General features: G+C 57.3%; 1 protein-coding gene across 1 annotated transcript in view; it reads right to left on the bottom strand.

Annotated features, from left to right (window-relative positions):
• The window catches only part of JAKMIP3 (Janus kinase and microtubule interacting protein 3), a 50,536-nt gene that overhangs the window by 26,430 nt on the left and 9,097 nt on the right, over positions 1-15,009 (bottom strand). Inside the window, exons 2-3 of the mRNA XM_066239642.1 lie at positions 9,044-9,291; positions 6,799-7,296 (exon numbers count right to left, since the gene is read on the bottom strand). Coding sequence (XP_066095739.1) covers positions 6,799-7,296; positions 9,044-9,178 — 633 coding nt within the window. The 5' untranslated portion in view covers positions 9,179-9,291. The remainder of the gene's footprint in view (positions 1-6,798; positions 7,297-9,043; positions 9,292-15,009) is intronic.

The raw sequence follows: 15,009 nt of genomic DNA, 5'->3' as shown, positions 1-15,009 counted from the left end.
CGTCTGCAGCCCTAGGGACAGTGTCTCCCAGGGGTCATCCTGCAGCCCCAGTGACGTGTCTCCCAGGGTCGTCCTGCAGCCCCAGTGACAGGTCTCCCAGGGTCGTCCTGCAGCTCCAGGGACAGTGTCTCCCAGGGGTCGTCCTGCATGCAGCCCCAGTGACAGGTCTCCCAGGGTCGTCCTGCAGCCCCAGTGACAGTTCTCCCAGGGTCGTCCTGCAGCCCCAGGGACAGTGTCTCCCAGGGGTCATCCTGCAGCCCCAGGGACAGTGTCTCCCAGGGGTCATCCTGCAGCCCCACTCAGGTCTCCAGGGTGCAGCGTCCCCACCGAGAGTTCTCAGCCACGGGCATGTCCCCACATCTTCACTTGCTGCTCACCCCCGGGACACGTTCCGTTTTTTTTTTTTTAACATTATCTTATTATTATTATTATTATTATTTTTTGTATTTTTCTGAAGCTGGAAACGGGGAGAGACAGTCAGACAGACTCCCGCATGCGCCCGACCAGGATCCACCCGGCACGCCCACCAGGGGCAGAGGCGATGCTCTGCCCCTCCGGGGCATCGCTCTGTCGCGACCAGAGCCACTCTAGTGCCTGGGGCAGAGGCCAAGGAGCCATCCCCAGCGCCCAGGCCATCTTTGCTCCAATGGAGCCTTAGCTGCGGGAGGGGAAGAGAGAGACAGAGAGGAAGCAGGGGGTGGTGGAGAAGCAAATGGGCGCTTCTCCAATGTGCCCTGGCCGGGAATCGAACCCTGGTCCCTCACACGCCAGGCCGATGCTCTACCGCTGAGCCAACCGGCCAGGGCCTTATTATTATTTTTTGATTGATTTTAGTGAGAGAGGAAGAGGGAGAGCAAGCAAGAGAGAGAGAGAGAGAGAGACAGGAACATCAAGCTGCTCCCACATATGCCCTGTGCGGGGATCGAACCGGCAACCTCTGCACTTTGGGCTGATGCCCTAACCCACCGAGCTGCCCAGCCAGGCCAGGGACACATTCTGAGAAATGCCTCGTGAGGTGACCGTGTCTTCATGTGAACATCGGGAGGCACTTCCACACACCCAGACAGCACCGCCTACTGCACACCGGGGTCACATGGTACACGCAGGCTGCTGCCCCGAGGCCACACACGTGCGCACAGCATGTGAGCACACTGAACGCTGCAGGCCGCTGTAGCACACGCGAGGGTCTGTGTAGCTGAACGTGTCGACACGCAGAAAAGGTGCAGTAAGCAACGGTGTGAAAGACATAGACAGAGCCTCTGTGCGGGGAGCCTGCCGGGAGCACGCCGTGGCGGGACAGGGCACTGCTCGGCATGGTCAGGAGCAGCGAGTGAGGTGAAGGGCAGGACATGGCTGTGCTGGACGGCAGACTGCACAGCCGTGGACACTGAGTCTACACTCAATTCATGAAAAGTATCGTTCTTCCTTTGATGATAAATCAACTGAGCTTATAACTTTTTTACTTTATAAACTTTTTAGTTTACTTTCCAACCTCTTTGTAACAATGCTTCACTTAAAACACACTGTGAGGCTGTAAAAAATGTTTTCCTTCTTTACAGTATTATTCCACACTGCTCACAAAAAATGAGGGGATCAGGGAACATGCAGATACTCCAGTGCTTTCAAACTTTTTTTTTTTTTGTATTTTTCTGCAGTTAGAAGTGAGGAGGCAGAGAGACAGACTCCCACATGGGTCCGACCGGGATCCACCCAGCACACCCACCAGGGGGTGATGCTCTGCCCATCTGGGGCATTGCTCTGTTGCAACCAGAGCCATTCTAGCACCTGAGGCAGAGGCCATGGAGCCATCCTCAGCACCCGGGCCAACTTTGCTCCAATGGAGCCTTGGCTGAGGGAGGGGAAGAGAGAGACAGAGAGGAAGGAGAGGGGGAGGGGTGGAGAAGCAGATGGGCGCTTCTCCTGTGTGCCCTGGCCGGGAATCGAACCCGGGACTTCCATATGCCGGGCCAATGCTCTACCACTGAGCCAACCAGCTAGGGCCCATCAGCTTTTGGTACAGTGCATTTTCACCAATGAAATAAAAGTTGGTGCTGTAACTCTGCTTTATAAATTTTATAAAGTAAAAATTACTTCCCTACTTTATAAATCACCATTACTGTGGAACTGGTGGACGGTTAGAAAATTTTACTACTAACAGAGATACAAAAGTGGGCGGTAGGTATAAAAGCATTGACTACCCGATGTATCCATTGGCTGATTCCTGTATGTGCTCTGACCAGGGATAGAACCTGTGATCTTGGCATATGGGAACAAGGCTCTAACCAACTACCCAGCCAGGGCAAGAGTGATGGGTTTTATCTCTACTTTATTTCACTAGCATTCTGGGTTACCTTAGGGCAGTGGTTCTCAAACTTTTTGAAGTCGGGGAGCATTTAAAAATCCTACAAATAATTGTAGGTGCACTATATATAAATTTCTGAGAAATATGTTATAATAATTAAGTCAAATATTAAAGAAAAAAATATAAAGTCCAAGCATGCTTTTATGGTAAACAAAATAAATATGACAAAATTAAATTTAAAAAAAAAAAGAAATAAAAGTTGGTTTTGTATCTCATTTACATAATCAAACAACTTTTTTTGACTTGTTCGCTTTTCTAATGATCTTGTTTAATTTAAAACAAATCAAATGCTTCAGTTTTTTTAAATCACTTCACCTTCATTTTAGAATATCCCTTCATTTTTGTGAGCTGCCTATAATTTTCCTATTTTAAAATTTTAATTAAAAAATTTTTTTTTGTTAAAAACTGAGATGCAAACACACACACTAGCTGAGGCCCTACTTGAGGCAAGATTCGGATCACCAACGTCCACCTCCACGTCCAGTCCCACTGGGAAGTCCCCAGGGGCCATACCACCCACGGAGCTGCCGCCATCTCCTGTGACAACAAGGCCTCCTCCTGCAACGTCTGCTGAAGGACCCACTCTTCACAGAAACACGTCAGTAGTGGCTTCGCTAGGCTTGTTTCTCTTCTCATCGTAGAACTGCTTGTAGGCAGATGGCGTGCCATGAACATCCCTGCCTTTCAGGGTTGGGGTCCTAAGCTTCCAAACTTTTTTTTCTTTTTTGTACTTTTCTAAAGCTGGAAACAGGGAGGCAGTCAGACAGACTCCCGCATGCGCCCGACTGGGATCCACCCGGCACGCCCACCAGGGGGCGATGCTCTGCCCATCCGGGGTGTCGCTCTGTTGCAACCAGAGCCACTCTAGCGCCTGAGGCAGAGGCCAAGGAGCCATCCCCAGCGCCCAGGCCATCTTTTTGCTCCAATGGAGCCTCGGCTGCGGGAGGGGAAGAGAGAGACAGAGAAGAAGGAGGGGTGGGGGTGGAGAAGCAGATGGGCGCCTCTCCTGTGTGCCCTGGCCGGGAATCAAACCCGGGACTCCTGCACACCAGGCTGATGCTCTACCACTGAGCCAACCGGCCAGGGCCAAGCTTCCAAACTTTTTAAGGAGCTGACTGAGGTCAGCAGAAGCTTCGGCTAAGCCCTTCACTGTGGGTTTTCTTGGGGAGGCTTCCGCTCTTTCTTCTCCTGTGGTTTCCCTCTCTCTCCACTCCAACAACTCCTCAACCGTGGGCTCCTCGGAAACCGCCCAGGGGAGCTCCTGTGTCGCCTTGTCCACCGCAGCTCGCCAGCTCTGCACCCGCTTGGCCCTGGCACATCCTCTATGGCACGGAGGAGCCTCTTGGACGGCTTCTTCCCGGGGCCGTTCACACGCTCATTGGTGACATCCCCCCAAGCTCAGTCAAGGTTCCTGGCACAGTCACGGGTCTTGTGGTCCTTCCAGAATCACATCGGTGTTGTCTTGGCATCCTCCTCGGGGGCAGCCGCAGCCTGGGCCAGGGTCCTTCTCGAGTCGTAGCCCTTAAAAGCTGCCAGAGCCCCTTCACCCACTGGTTGGATCACAGAGGTGTTTGGAGGAAGAAGAACCTCTTTGATGTTGGGTGGAGGTCACCCAGCACAAGAGGACGCCCAGGGGCACTCAGCAGTAACCAAGCCGAGCTCCCTGGCCAGGGCGGGACACAGTTGGAGTGGTGCTCAAAGGGACACACGCATCTGTGTGACCTGAGGGCTAGGTCACCAGAAGTCTCTCCATGGCTGACACAGGCCCTTCTTGTGCGTCCGTTGATCTGGTTGCCTCCGTGAAGCAGAGCCTCTGACAGCTCCCACCCCCTTGCTCTGTCCCCTGTGCTCTCAGCTCTGTGGGATCGGGGCTTGCTGGACTGCTGAGCAAGGACCGCATGGACGGTCCACCTCCTTGTCCTCAGCCACTTCAATTTTGTTTCCAGGCCCTCACCCTGCACCCCCTCCTCATCACCACGAGTCTCTCCTGTGTCTCCTACCCCCAGCTGCAGAAGGTGGCTTGAAGCGGAAGGAAGTCTTTGGGATGATGGGTCCTTAGAGAGGGTGTGCGGAGGACACTGGGCCAGCAGGATGGTCCTGACTGAAGGGAGAAGGTGCCCGCACACACACCGGAACTCCCCCCGGCACAGAGTACGCTCAGCTCAGAGGCACAGACCAGAGCTTCCGGGCGAAGCCTGGGAACCTGCATGTACAAGCACCCCTGGTCACAAAGCACATACATACAAGGGACCACTGCCCCACAGTGCCGAGACCCCCCCCAACATGGGCAGCATCACCACCGAGTGCCTCCAGGTGCAGGTAGATACACACCTGCTCCAGCAGATAAGCAGGAAAGGGTCTGGCGGAGGCTGGGAGTGGCCACCAGAGATTTTGAGGAGAAACGGCAGGCGTGCCCAGGAGCCATGGGCACCACCGCCCCCTCCTGTGCTGAGGCCGTTTCTGCAGACAACCGCCACGCAGACTGGGCAAGGCTCCACTGGACGGAGGATGCACACCCACCGCCCAACGCTCACCTGCAGCCAGTCTCCCTTGAAAACAAGGACTTGACAGGCGGGCCAGCCATACCTGCCAGCAGCAACCTTCTGATGTGACTGCTGGTGGCTAATATTCCACTTTGACTAGTTGTCGCCTGGGCAACGGGGTAAGGAGGGAGTACTACTACATACACATCACAGGCTTTTATGAGAAAGCGGAAATTGGTTTTGCCTGCACTTCCCAGATTTTATAGAATTTTAGCGACCGTCTGGGCATGATCTCAGGAAACACACTAAATGTGCAGCCACTGGGTACACAAGACAAACATCGCCCTGAGATTCGATGATGACACGGCACAGGTGTGCCCCCTGCCTCTGGGTCTAGGGTGACACCCCTTCCATGCCTGCACAGCCTCATCCTCAGAGCCGTCACCAGTGAGACGCGGCTGGGGACAGGGACCGGGCTGAGCTGACAGAGGACACCGGGCCAGGCAGGCAGAGGAACGAATTCACTCCTTCCCTTCCACTTCGAGTGAAAATTTGGCCAGAAACAGCCCTGGGCACCACCTGGCTTCTCCAGGGTGGTTTCGAGGGATGGTGGGGGGAAAGAGCGTCAAAATGACAACTAGAGTCCCCCAAATGATGGTAGGTGGTAGGTTCTATAAGGGAAACTGGGGGGAGGGGCTAGACAGGCAGGAAAGGAAGCAGGTTTCTGTCTGCTTTTCCAGCAGTGCCTGGAGAGACAGGGCTCCAGAAAGGGGGCGTCTCTAGACAAGGTTCCCGGACAGAATCTACGTTTCCGGCCAGTGAGAGGTTGACCCTTCTGTTGGAAATTCAAGGGTGAATTGGTGAGAGGCACTTAGCAAACTGAGCAAATGAAATGTACAAGGAAGGTCATATAAGCTTGGGGCACTGTGGGTCTTGGGACTTGGGTGAATAATGTTTCCATAGCGATAAGAATGCCCATAGGAAATATACATTTAACCCAGGATGAGCTGCACCACCCTGTGAGCCCTTCCCATGCCCTCCCTGGGCCCCTGTCTGCCCCCAGCCTCGGGGGGGGCATTTTTTCCTGTGCTCTGTGGCTGGGCTGAGCCCCCCTGTGCTAGCCTCCTACCCCAGGGCCCTGGCCATGGTGACCTGCTGCCCCAGCTGTCACAGCCCCAGTGGGTCCCCCAGAGACTCTGCCATACCCTTTGTAAACGGCCCCTCATAGAAGTCCTCTCGGCCCTGGCCGGTTGGCTCAGCGGTAGAGCATCGGCCTGGCATGCAGCGGACCCAGGTTCGATTCCCGACCAGGGCACATAGGAGAAGCGCCCATTTGCTTCTCCACCCCCACCCCTCCTTCCTCTCTGTCTCTCTCTTCCCCTCCCGCAGCCAAGGCTCCATTGGAGCATAGATGGCCCGGGCGCTGGGGATGGCTCCTTGGCCTCTGCCCTAGGCGCTAGAGTGGCTCTGGTCGCGGCAGAGCGACGCCCCGAAGGGGCAGAGCATCGCCCCATGGTGGGCAGAGCATCGCCCCTGGTGGGCGTGCCAGGTGGATCCCGGTCGGGCGCATGCGGGAGTCTGTCTAACTGTCTCTCCCCGTTTCCAGCTTCAGAAAAATACAAAAAAAAAAAAAAAAAGAAGTCCTCTCTGTTCCCCATTCTGGGTGCTCATGTGTCCCTGTGGAGACCTGGTCAGTGTAACTTAGGGAGAGTAGGGGCAGAGGAGAGGTTGAGACTGAGGACTCAGGAACTGGAAGTTGAAGCATGTTTTTGAGAATTTAGAACAAATACCAGAAGAATCAGCTGCAAGAGTTTCCCCGTAGCTGCCTCTGGGGTTGGGGAGTCCACACCAATGGGGAGGGGACCACGGGGAGCCACTGGCTCCGTATCAGCCTCCGTTCGGTTAAGGAGATGAGGCCGCACACCGCCCGGCCCCCACCCGCAGCCCACGTACCAGCCGGCGGATGTCCCGCTCACACTCCTTCTTGATGCGGGAGATCTCCTCCTGATGCAGGTGGTAGACACTGCGGATCTCGGCCGCCTTGATCTTGTCGGCCTGCATGACCACGGTCAGCGCCTCCTCCACCTGCCGCTTGGCCCCCTTGAGCTCCGAGATCTCCTGCTGCATCTTCACCTTCTCCACCTCGAACCCCTTCTTGGCCTCCTCCTTGGCCTCGGACAGCAGCACAGTGCGGACCTTGTCGGGGCCGCTGTCGCGCACAGCGTGCAGCAGCGCCTGCAGCCGCTGGTTCTCGTTGTCCTTGATCTTGACGACGCGCAGCAGCTCGGCCTCGTGCTGCCGCAGCAGCGCCTCGCGCACGGCCTGCAGCTCCTTCATCTTCTCCTCGTGCAGCTTGCTCTTGAGCTCGGTCAGCAGGACGGCGTTCCGGTGCTGCTCGTGCTCCCGCACCTGCCGCAGCTCCTGGTTCTTCTCCCGCTCCACCCGGCTCACCTGCAAGACACCGGGGATGCCGCGCGGGCCTCAGCACGGACTCGGACTCGACCGACCCAGCGCGGCTGGCAAACAACACGGGGGTGGAGCCTCCCGGCAGGTGGGGAGGGGGCGTGTCTCCGCGCCCACAGAGGGGCCGCAGGAGAGAGAACCGGGCTGGAAGGTCAGATCTAGACCCCCTGGGGCCCCGCGGTCTGCTCCACTGCTCTGCAGGGACCAGCCGGCCACAGGTTCCGTCACCTCTCCAAGGAACCTGTGAGGAGGGCGGGCAGGACGTCCCCGGACCCAGCCTCTGGGGAGCAGGGGTTCCTCCTGCCCTTTGCCCCAACAACCAGTGTCACGCTTACCTTCTACGGCATTCTCAGCAACCGGGGACATCACGCCGAGCAGCCACGCCATCTTTCTAGATGACGTCGATATCTAGACTTTTGGAAACACTCAGGTGTTTACTGAATGTTTTATTTTCATCTAGAATCTGGACTGATGTCATAGGCGGGCCTCAGCGGTGACCGCCTGGTCGGGACAAAAGACGCCAACGCCCATGAGCCCCTAAGACACGTGTGGACAGCTTGGCACCCCAGGCCACCTGCGGTCTGTGCCTCCTCCCCGTGCCCCGGCCAGGCAGCATGTCTGGGCCTCCTGGTGGCTCTGTGACCTCCTGGCACAGAGAGGTGCTGACATGACTTCCCCAACTCCCTGAGCAGCGTTCGGCCACCCTGAGAGCCACCTTCTGGTCCCTGCCCTATCTCTGGGCCCTGAGAGAGCACCCTCCCAGGCACTGACGCCAGCAGGTGTCTAACTATCCCCTTGCACAGAGCAGGAGACCTGAGGCGATAGGGTCTCCTGCTTCGGGCTCGGTGGCCCCGGGGGTCCCGGCTCAGCTCTGTGCCTGACGACTTTGTTTGCAGACATTGAACTCTGAATTCTGCGTAAGCTTCACGTGTCACCAAACGTCACTCTTCCTGGGGCTCAACCAGGAGGTCAGGCGACTCAGAAAAGCACGTGGTCCCAGATAATCTGGTTCCCCTCCACGGCCAGGCCTCCTGGGAGAGACATCCGGGAGACTGACAAGCACCAGTCCGCAGCCTGGGACCTTCCCCTGGGCCTCACCCCTCCCCAACCCTCTCCTCTCTGCAGGGGCCATGGGAGAGGAGGGACAGAAGTCATGGAGCGAGGAGGGCCGTAGGAGCCAATGGGACGGTGTTGAGCGGAGCCTGCCCCTCTGACCAGCCCCTCACCTGGGTCCCCGGTCAGCACAAGCCCAGCCTTCCTCACGCCTGTCAGCTCTATGCCCAGGGCTGGCTGTTGCCTTCAACCAGCCGCGGGGCCATGCTGGACCCGGTGTATTTGGGTGCAATGCCACTCCAAACCCCCCAGGGGGTAAGGGCATCGTTTGAAGGACGTTGTTCCACTTGCTGATGTTGTCACTTGTGCTGACAGCTGGGCTGTTCCCATGGGGCCTGGGCCTGTGTCTCCATGTGCACCTCTGGGTGGGAGTGCTCACGGTGCCTGCCCGCTGCTCCCGCCCCAGGTCTGCCTGTCCTTCCAGCTGCCTGGAGAGGCCCTAGGGACCCAGGACTGACTAGGTGGACACTTCCACCGAGACCTGGCTACACCCCACTCTGGGCTGACCCGGGGGGACCAGGAAGGTAAGCAGTGGGAAGGACAGGGGCCAGGGTAGGACGGGAGGGACAGGGACAGGGACCTATGGGGACTTACACCCGCGGGTCGGCAGCCTAGGACCCACCTTGCTCTTCTCCTGCTGCAGCTCAATCTGGATGTCGGTGAGTTTGGCCCGCAGCTCCTCATTAGCGGCCTGCAGTGCGGCGAGGACCTCGGCCCTGTCCCCCTTGCTCCGGCTGCCCGTGCCCTTCTTGGACATGGTGAGGGTGGCTCACGGGGCGCTGAGGCGGGGCCGCCTGTCTGGGCTGGGCTGTCCACGCCGAGGTGGGGCTGGGGTCACCTCCCTGCTGTCTGCTACATGTTCTCACTCACCTGGAGGGAAACCACATCTGGGTGAGCAGCTGCCCGGGGCCTGAGCTCAGGGGTGAGCGGGGACCGGTGGGGGCCAGACTCGCCTCTCACCTGCCCTGAGGATGCTGGCCTGACTGCAGGCCACCCCCTAGAGGGCAGGAGTGCCCCCTGGCAGGGACCCCACACACAAGAGCAGTTACTCTTCGCCCCCTTGGAACGAGAGACTGGGACCCAAATTTAAGGTGTGCGTTTCATTCATTGACGGGAGTGTGGCGGGCCCGGTGGCAACGGTGGGTGCCCGGGACAACCTCTCAGGACAACGGCTCATGAGTGAAACTCAGGGGACGCTGTCAGGGTTAGTGATGCACGGTCTCTGTCAGACACTGCAGGGAGGTTGTCTGCCTCTGTTATGAACTGTGCTGTGGACAGTGCCTGGTCCGATTGGGTTTATGGGTGAAAGAGGCTGGTTGGGGGGGGGCGTCAGTGATGGGACGAGGTGGTCCCAAGTGCAGCACAGAGGGGACTGGCTGGGTCAGAGCACGCGGAGAGAGCACAGCTGTGCCCGAAATTCAGAGGCTTTTACTCCTAACTCGGCTCTTCAGGAAACCAGGACACGTACTCAGGATTGCATATGAGACCACCCAGTTCAGGATGCCACACTCTCTCCTGCGGGCAGTTTTGGAACAACGAAGCTCACACGACCGCTACGGACCCTAGGAACTCACTCCCGAGAACCAGCCTCAGCCTTGTAATTCAGACACAAGGGGTTAGTGGTCACCCCAGGAAGACCAGCTGCTTGGGAAATGATGCTTCCGCGGGTGTAAAGTGACCGCTAAAGGATCGGTCACCAGAATCCATAGATATATGTCTTAAAACTCTCAAAATTCAATAATAAAAAGACAAACAGGCCCTGGCCAGTTGGCTCAGTGGTAGAGCGTCAGCCTGGCATGCAGGGGTCCCGGGTTTGATTCCCAGCCAGGGCACACAGGAGAAGTGCCCATCTGCTTCTCCACCCCTCCCCTTCTCCTTCCTCTCTGTCTCTCTCATCCCCTCCCGCAGCCGAGGCTCCATTGGAGCAAAGATGGCCCGGACACTGAGGATGGCTCTGTGGCCTCTGCCTCGGGCGCTAGAGTGGCTCTGGTTGCAACAGAGTGACGCCCCAGATGGGCAGAGCATCGCCCCCTGGTGGGCATGCCGGGTGGATCCCGGTCGGGTGCATGCAGGAGTCTGACTGCCTCCCCATTTCCAGCTTCGGAAAAATGAAAAAAAAAAAAAAGACAAACAACCCAATTTTAAAAATTAGCAAAACATTTGAAGGACCCGTCACCAAGCAAGTATGCAGGAAATAAACAGCACATGAGCGAAAGTGTCTACATCACCAGTCACCAGGGAAACGAAGGTGAACCACAGGGGACACCACGGCCCACCGGCCAGCCAGGATGGATGGCTAGAGCGATAGGCTGACTACGCTAAGTGCCGGCACAAGTGTGGGAGAACTGGGCCCTCGCGCAAGGCTGCTGGGAAGGAAGTGACAGACATCCAGGAGGAAGCCAGACCTGCTTCCTGGAGCAAAGACTGTAGGTGCTAATTTGAGATTGGGAAGATTTAAAAGGTGGTAGAGAAATTAAGAAGCCCTCTTAAAGGGGCGTCCACAGATTCTGGGTCCCACTGGGACAGGATGAACACCACTTGCCAGCCCCCAGGCCATTCTCTGGGGCTCTGGGCAGATGCGGAGCCCTCCGGTGGGTCAGCCTCTACACAGCTGGGGTGGTCACTCCTTGCACCCCCACAGGGGCCAGCGTGGGTGCTCAGTGGTCAGCTGCTGAATGGCTGAATGTCAGTGGGGGGCCCAGTGAAGCCCTCAGAGCTGCGACCTTGCTGTCCCAGCATCACCACCTCGAACTCTCTCTGTTAATCGCCGCTGGAAGTTCCTCAGGTCTCATCTTCCTCCCACCCCAAGCCCGGGGCACACACAGCACCAGCCAGTTTTGCTTTTGAATAAAACTCTGAAAGGTTAAGTCCGCTGACCGCAAACCTGTGGTCCGTGCTCCACACAGGCAGGAGCTCCAGCATGTGAAACCCTCGCGAACCTGCCCAGATGTCAGCTCTTCTCAATGAGAGGTCATTCCACCCAAACTCACAAGCCCTTTGATCACTTGTTTGGGGGGCCTGAGTGCAGAGCGGAGGGAGCCCCGGGTCCGTCTCGTTCTGAGTCCCTTCCCTCCCCCATCGCCGCAGAAGACTGGGTCTCAGCTTGGCAGTAAACAGTGGACATTGGGGACCAGGGGAGTGTTCTTGGCGGAGGAGTGTCCCTTCAGAGGAAAAGCAGCCCAGGCCTCTAGGCATCAACTTCCACCCCCCACCCCTGGCAGGTTAACTTTGTCCCACAGCATCCCCGGGAACAAAGGCAGCATTTCAGCGCTGGACTGTCCAAAGCCTTAGACCGGTGGGGAGTACCCTCCCATCTCCGACTCTGGCCAGGGTGTCAAAGGAAAGAAAACGTTCGCCGGCACTGGTTCTGGGTGTCCCGCACGTGTGAACCAGCGGCCGAGTCAAAGGCCAGGTTGGGCATATACCCCCCAGCTCGTGTTCCAGCGACTCCCGCTCACCACCCGGTCAGAGCCAGGCTGCTCCTTCATTGCCGTCTTGCTCACGGTGCCCTCACCACCTCCCTGCCAGCCTCGTTTTCTCTGTACAACAGGGGAAACCGAGGCACGGTGCAATAACCACAGCCTCTTTAAAAAAAAAAAAACTGTTGGAAATCAGTTAATAAGATGCAATTTCCCTAAAAAACACAGGAGTGTTGTTGAGAAAAGAGTGATGTCGATGGACCAACTGTGATTCTTGAGGAAGTTTGAAATAGAGGACAGAGGACAGCGCCACACCCACAGGGCAGGTGGGTGACGAAGACTTGAGCGCAAACAGGTCTGGTTCTGAAGAGGAAGCAAGGCCCTGGCTGTCCCACCCATCTCCCCACCCACCAGGGGCCGGGGGCCAGTGGGGCCTCCTGCTGCACCGTGGTCCAGGTGCCCGCCATGCCCAGCGCTAAGTGCCATCGTGGCCCAGCACCCACCCTACCCCCGCGGCTGCCAGAACCAGCTCCAGCACGGTGCACGCCCTCAAAGAAACACTGCGTTGAGGACGAGAACCGCGGCTCTGAGAGAAGCCCCTCCCAAAGGCAGGCGCCCGGGCACAGATGGCCCCTGCGTCCGCCTGCGTGAGCGTCTGCACTCTGAGATGACACAGTCCTCTGTTGTCAACTCCCCTGGCCTGATAGGAATGCTTCCTAAATATAGAAGCCAATTCAGCTGGAATAATCCTGTGCAGAAAAAAACGACCTCAGCCCACCCGGAAACAGCAGAGTCTCTGCGCACTCACAAAAGAAATGTTTGTGTCCTCCAGCCCTGCTGGTCTGTGCGCCCCTCCCCGGTTCTCCTGGTGACTGGGTGGACCGCAGCTCCCCCAGGACTCCGTGCAGCTGTGCTGGCGGCAGCGGCGAGGGATCTATGACTCAGCAACCCGAGCCTTCACTTTTCAGACGGAACTCTCCACGCTGTGACTGCGTCCAGGGGAGGGCCAGCAGCATCTCTGAGCAGATGCCCAGGGCAGGATCACCAGCTCCCCCGTGCACAGAAATGCTGCACCCAGACGGGCGTCTCAGGAACGCCCAGCTCCTGTCCACTGGGGGGCTGCTGGGTAGGGAGGGAAGCCATCCGCTCTGCTCATGGGGAAAGGCGGTGCCCTGGATGGGAGTCCTGAAATCGGCCCCCTCTGTATGCCCAGAAGGAGGAAGCCCGACTCAGGCCGATCTGGCCACATGCCCAGGGGAAAGGACAAGTGAGGACCATGCAGCACTGGACACCCTTACCCATGCACTCGCCTGGTGCCCGAGGGTTCCAGGAGACCCCTCAAGTGTGTCCTCCCCTCCTTAGAGAATTCCCTGGGTTTTCTGTAGCGATAAGGTCAACAGTAGGAACAGACTTCTGCTGCATTTTAAATAGTGAGGTTATAGACAAGCTGCAGTCCACTAAACCCCAAAGAATGAAAACGTACAAACGCATCAGACAAGCAAGACCAGAGCCTCTTGTGTGATTGGGGAGCCCTGGTGCCTGCCCCGCGGACGCCCAGTCAAATTCCATGATGAACCCCAGCGTGCACAGCTCAACCTTCTCAGCATCTGGGATGACGCAGGTCCTGCAGGGGTTCCCACTGGAGGGCCCGGAGCATCCAGCTGGTCTGACTTGATAAGGGAAACAAGAGCAGGAGCCAGAGGGCCTTGCCCAGCACGGAAACCAGGCTGCATTTGAGTCAGAACAACTGGGGGGGGGGGGGAGATTCTCATGTGCAGAACCCGTGTGTGCCCTCCCCAGCGAGGAGCCAGCACTCCGCAGGTCTGACAACACGGCTTGGCTGTCCTCCTGCTTCTAGGAGAACACAAAGCCATCTGTCCACTCTCAAAGCCGTCCGTCCACAGTGCTGGCCTCTCGTTAACCCCTACCTCCACATCCCAGTTTGCTGTGCGTCCTTGGAAGTCTGTGTATCTCCTCCTCCTCGTTCCCCCAGGTTGGCTTTATTTGACCGTTTATTCCTCTCTGTCAGCTTGTCCCCGTCTGGACTCTGACAGGCACTGTCCCAGATTAACCAGGAGAGTGTTGGGCTGTCTGGTGCGTGAAGAGTCTAGCCTTTCACTTGTTCCGGACGTCTTTCTGTCCCTCTGTGGAGCTGCACTGTTTCCTCCAAAAGCTTTTGCACAACTTTTGATGGAGACGCTCAGGTGCCTTGTAAGTGTGCTCCGATCAGGAGCGGCCGTTTTGTGTTTGTAACTGTTTCCTATTCCCAACCATCACCAGGAAGTGCTGGTACCTAAGAAAACTGTTGATTCCTCTGGACTGCCCGGTGCCAGCCACTTGCTGGAGTCTAGCATTTCTGTGGACCTTCTGGAAAAGGACAGCTTTGTTCCCTCCGTTCTAGTTCCTATGCCAGGTGGGGCCTCCGGGACCCTGCTGAGCAGAAGCACTGATAATTAGCATCTTTCTCTGGTTTATTTCTTAAGGAGAAATGTTTCCAGTGAGTCTGCCCTCAGGCATCACGTTTGCTGCAGAATCTTCATAGATTCCCCTGACCGGGTTAAAGCATCCATTCATCCATATTCCAAATCAGCAAAGCGCACTATTTTATTTATTTATTTATTCATTCATTTTTTAGAGAGGAGAGGGAGAGACAGAGGAAGAGAGAGAGAGAGTAGAGACAGAGAGAGAGAAGTGGGGAGGAGCAGGAAGCATCAACTCCCATATGTGCCTTGACCAGGCAAGCCCAGGGTTTTGAACCGGCGACCTCAGCATTTCCAGGTCGATATTTTTTTTTTTTAAAGGTTGTGAACAGTGCCCTGGCCGGTTGGCTCAGCGGTAGAGCGTCGGCCTAGCGTGCGGAGGACCCGGGTTTGATTCCCGGCCAGGGCACATGGGAGAAGCGCCCATTTGCTTCTCCACCCCTCCGCCACGCCTTCCTCTCTGTCTCTCTCTTCCCCTCCCGCAGCCAAGGCTCCATTGGAGCAAAGATGGCCCGGGCGCTGGGGATGGCTCTGTGGCCTCTGCCCCAGGCGCTAGAGTGGCTCTGGTCGCAACATGGCGACACCCAGGAGGGTCGCAACATGGCGACGCCCAGGATGGGCAGAGCATCGCCCCCTGGTGGGCAGAGCGTCGCCCCTGGTGGGCGTGCCGGGTGGATCCCGGTAGGGCG

The sequence above is a fragment of the Saccopteryx bilineata genome, chromosome 7 (genome assembly GCF_036850765.1).
Source record: "Saccopteryx bilineata isolate mSacBil1 chromosome 7, mSacBil1_pri_phased_curated, whole genome shotgun sequence".
Lineage (NCBI taxonomy): Eukaryota > Metazoa > Chordata > Mammalia > Chiroptera > Emballonuridae > Saccopteryx > Saccopteryx bilineata.
Note: the sequence above shows the minus strand (reverse complement) of the source record. Positions and strands in the feature narration are given on the sequence as shown.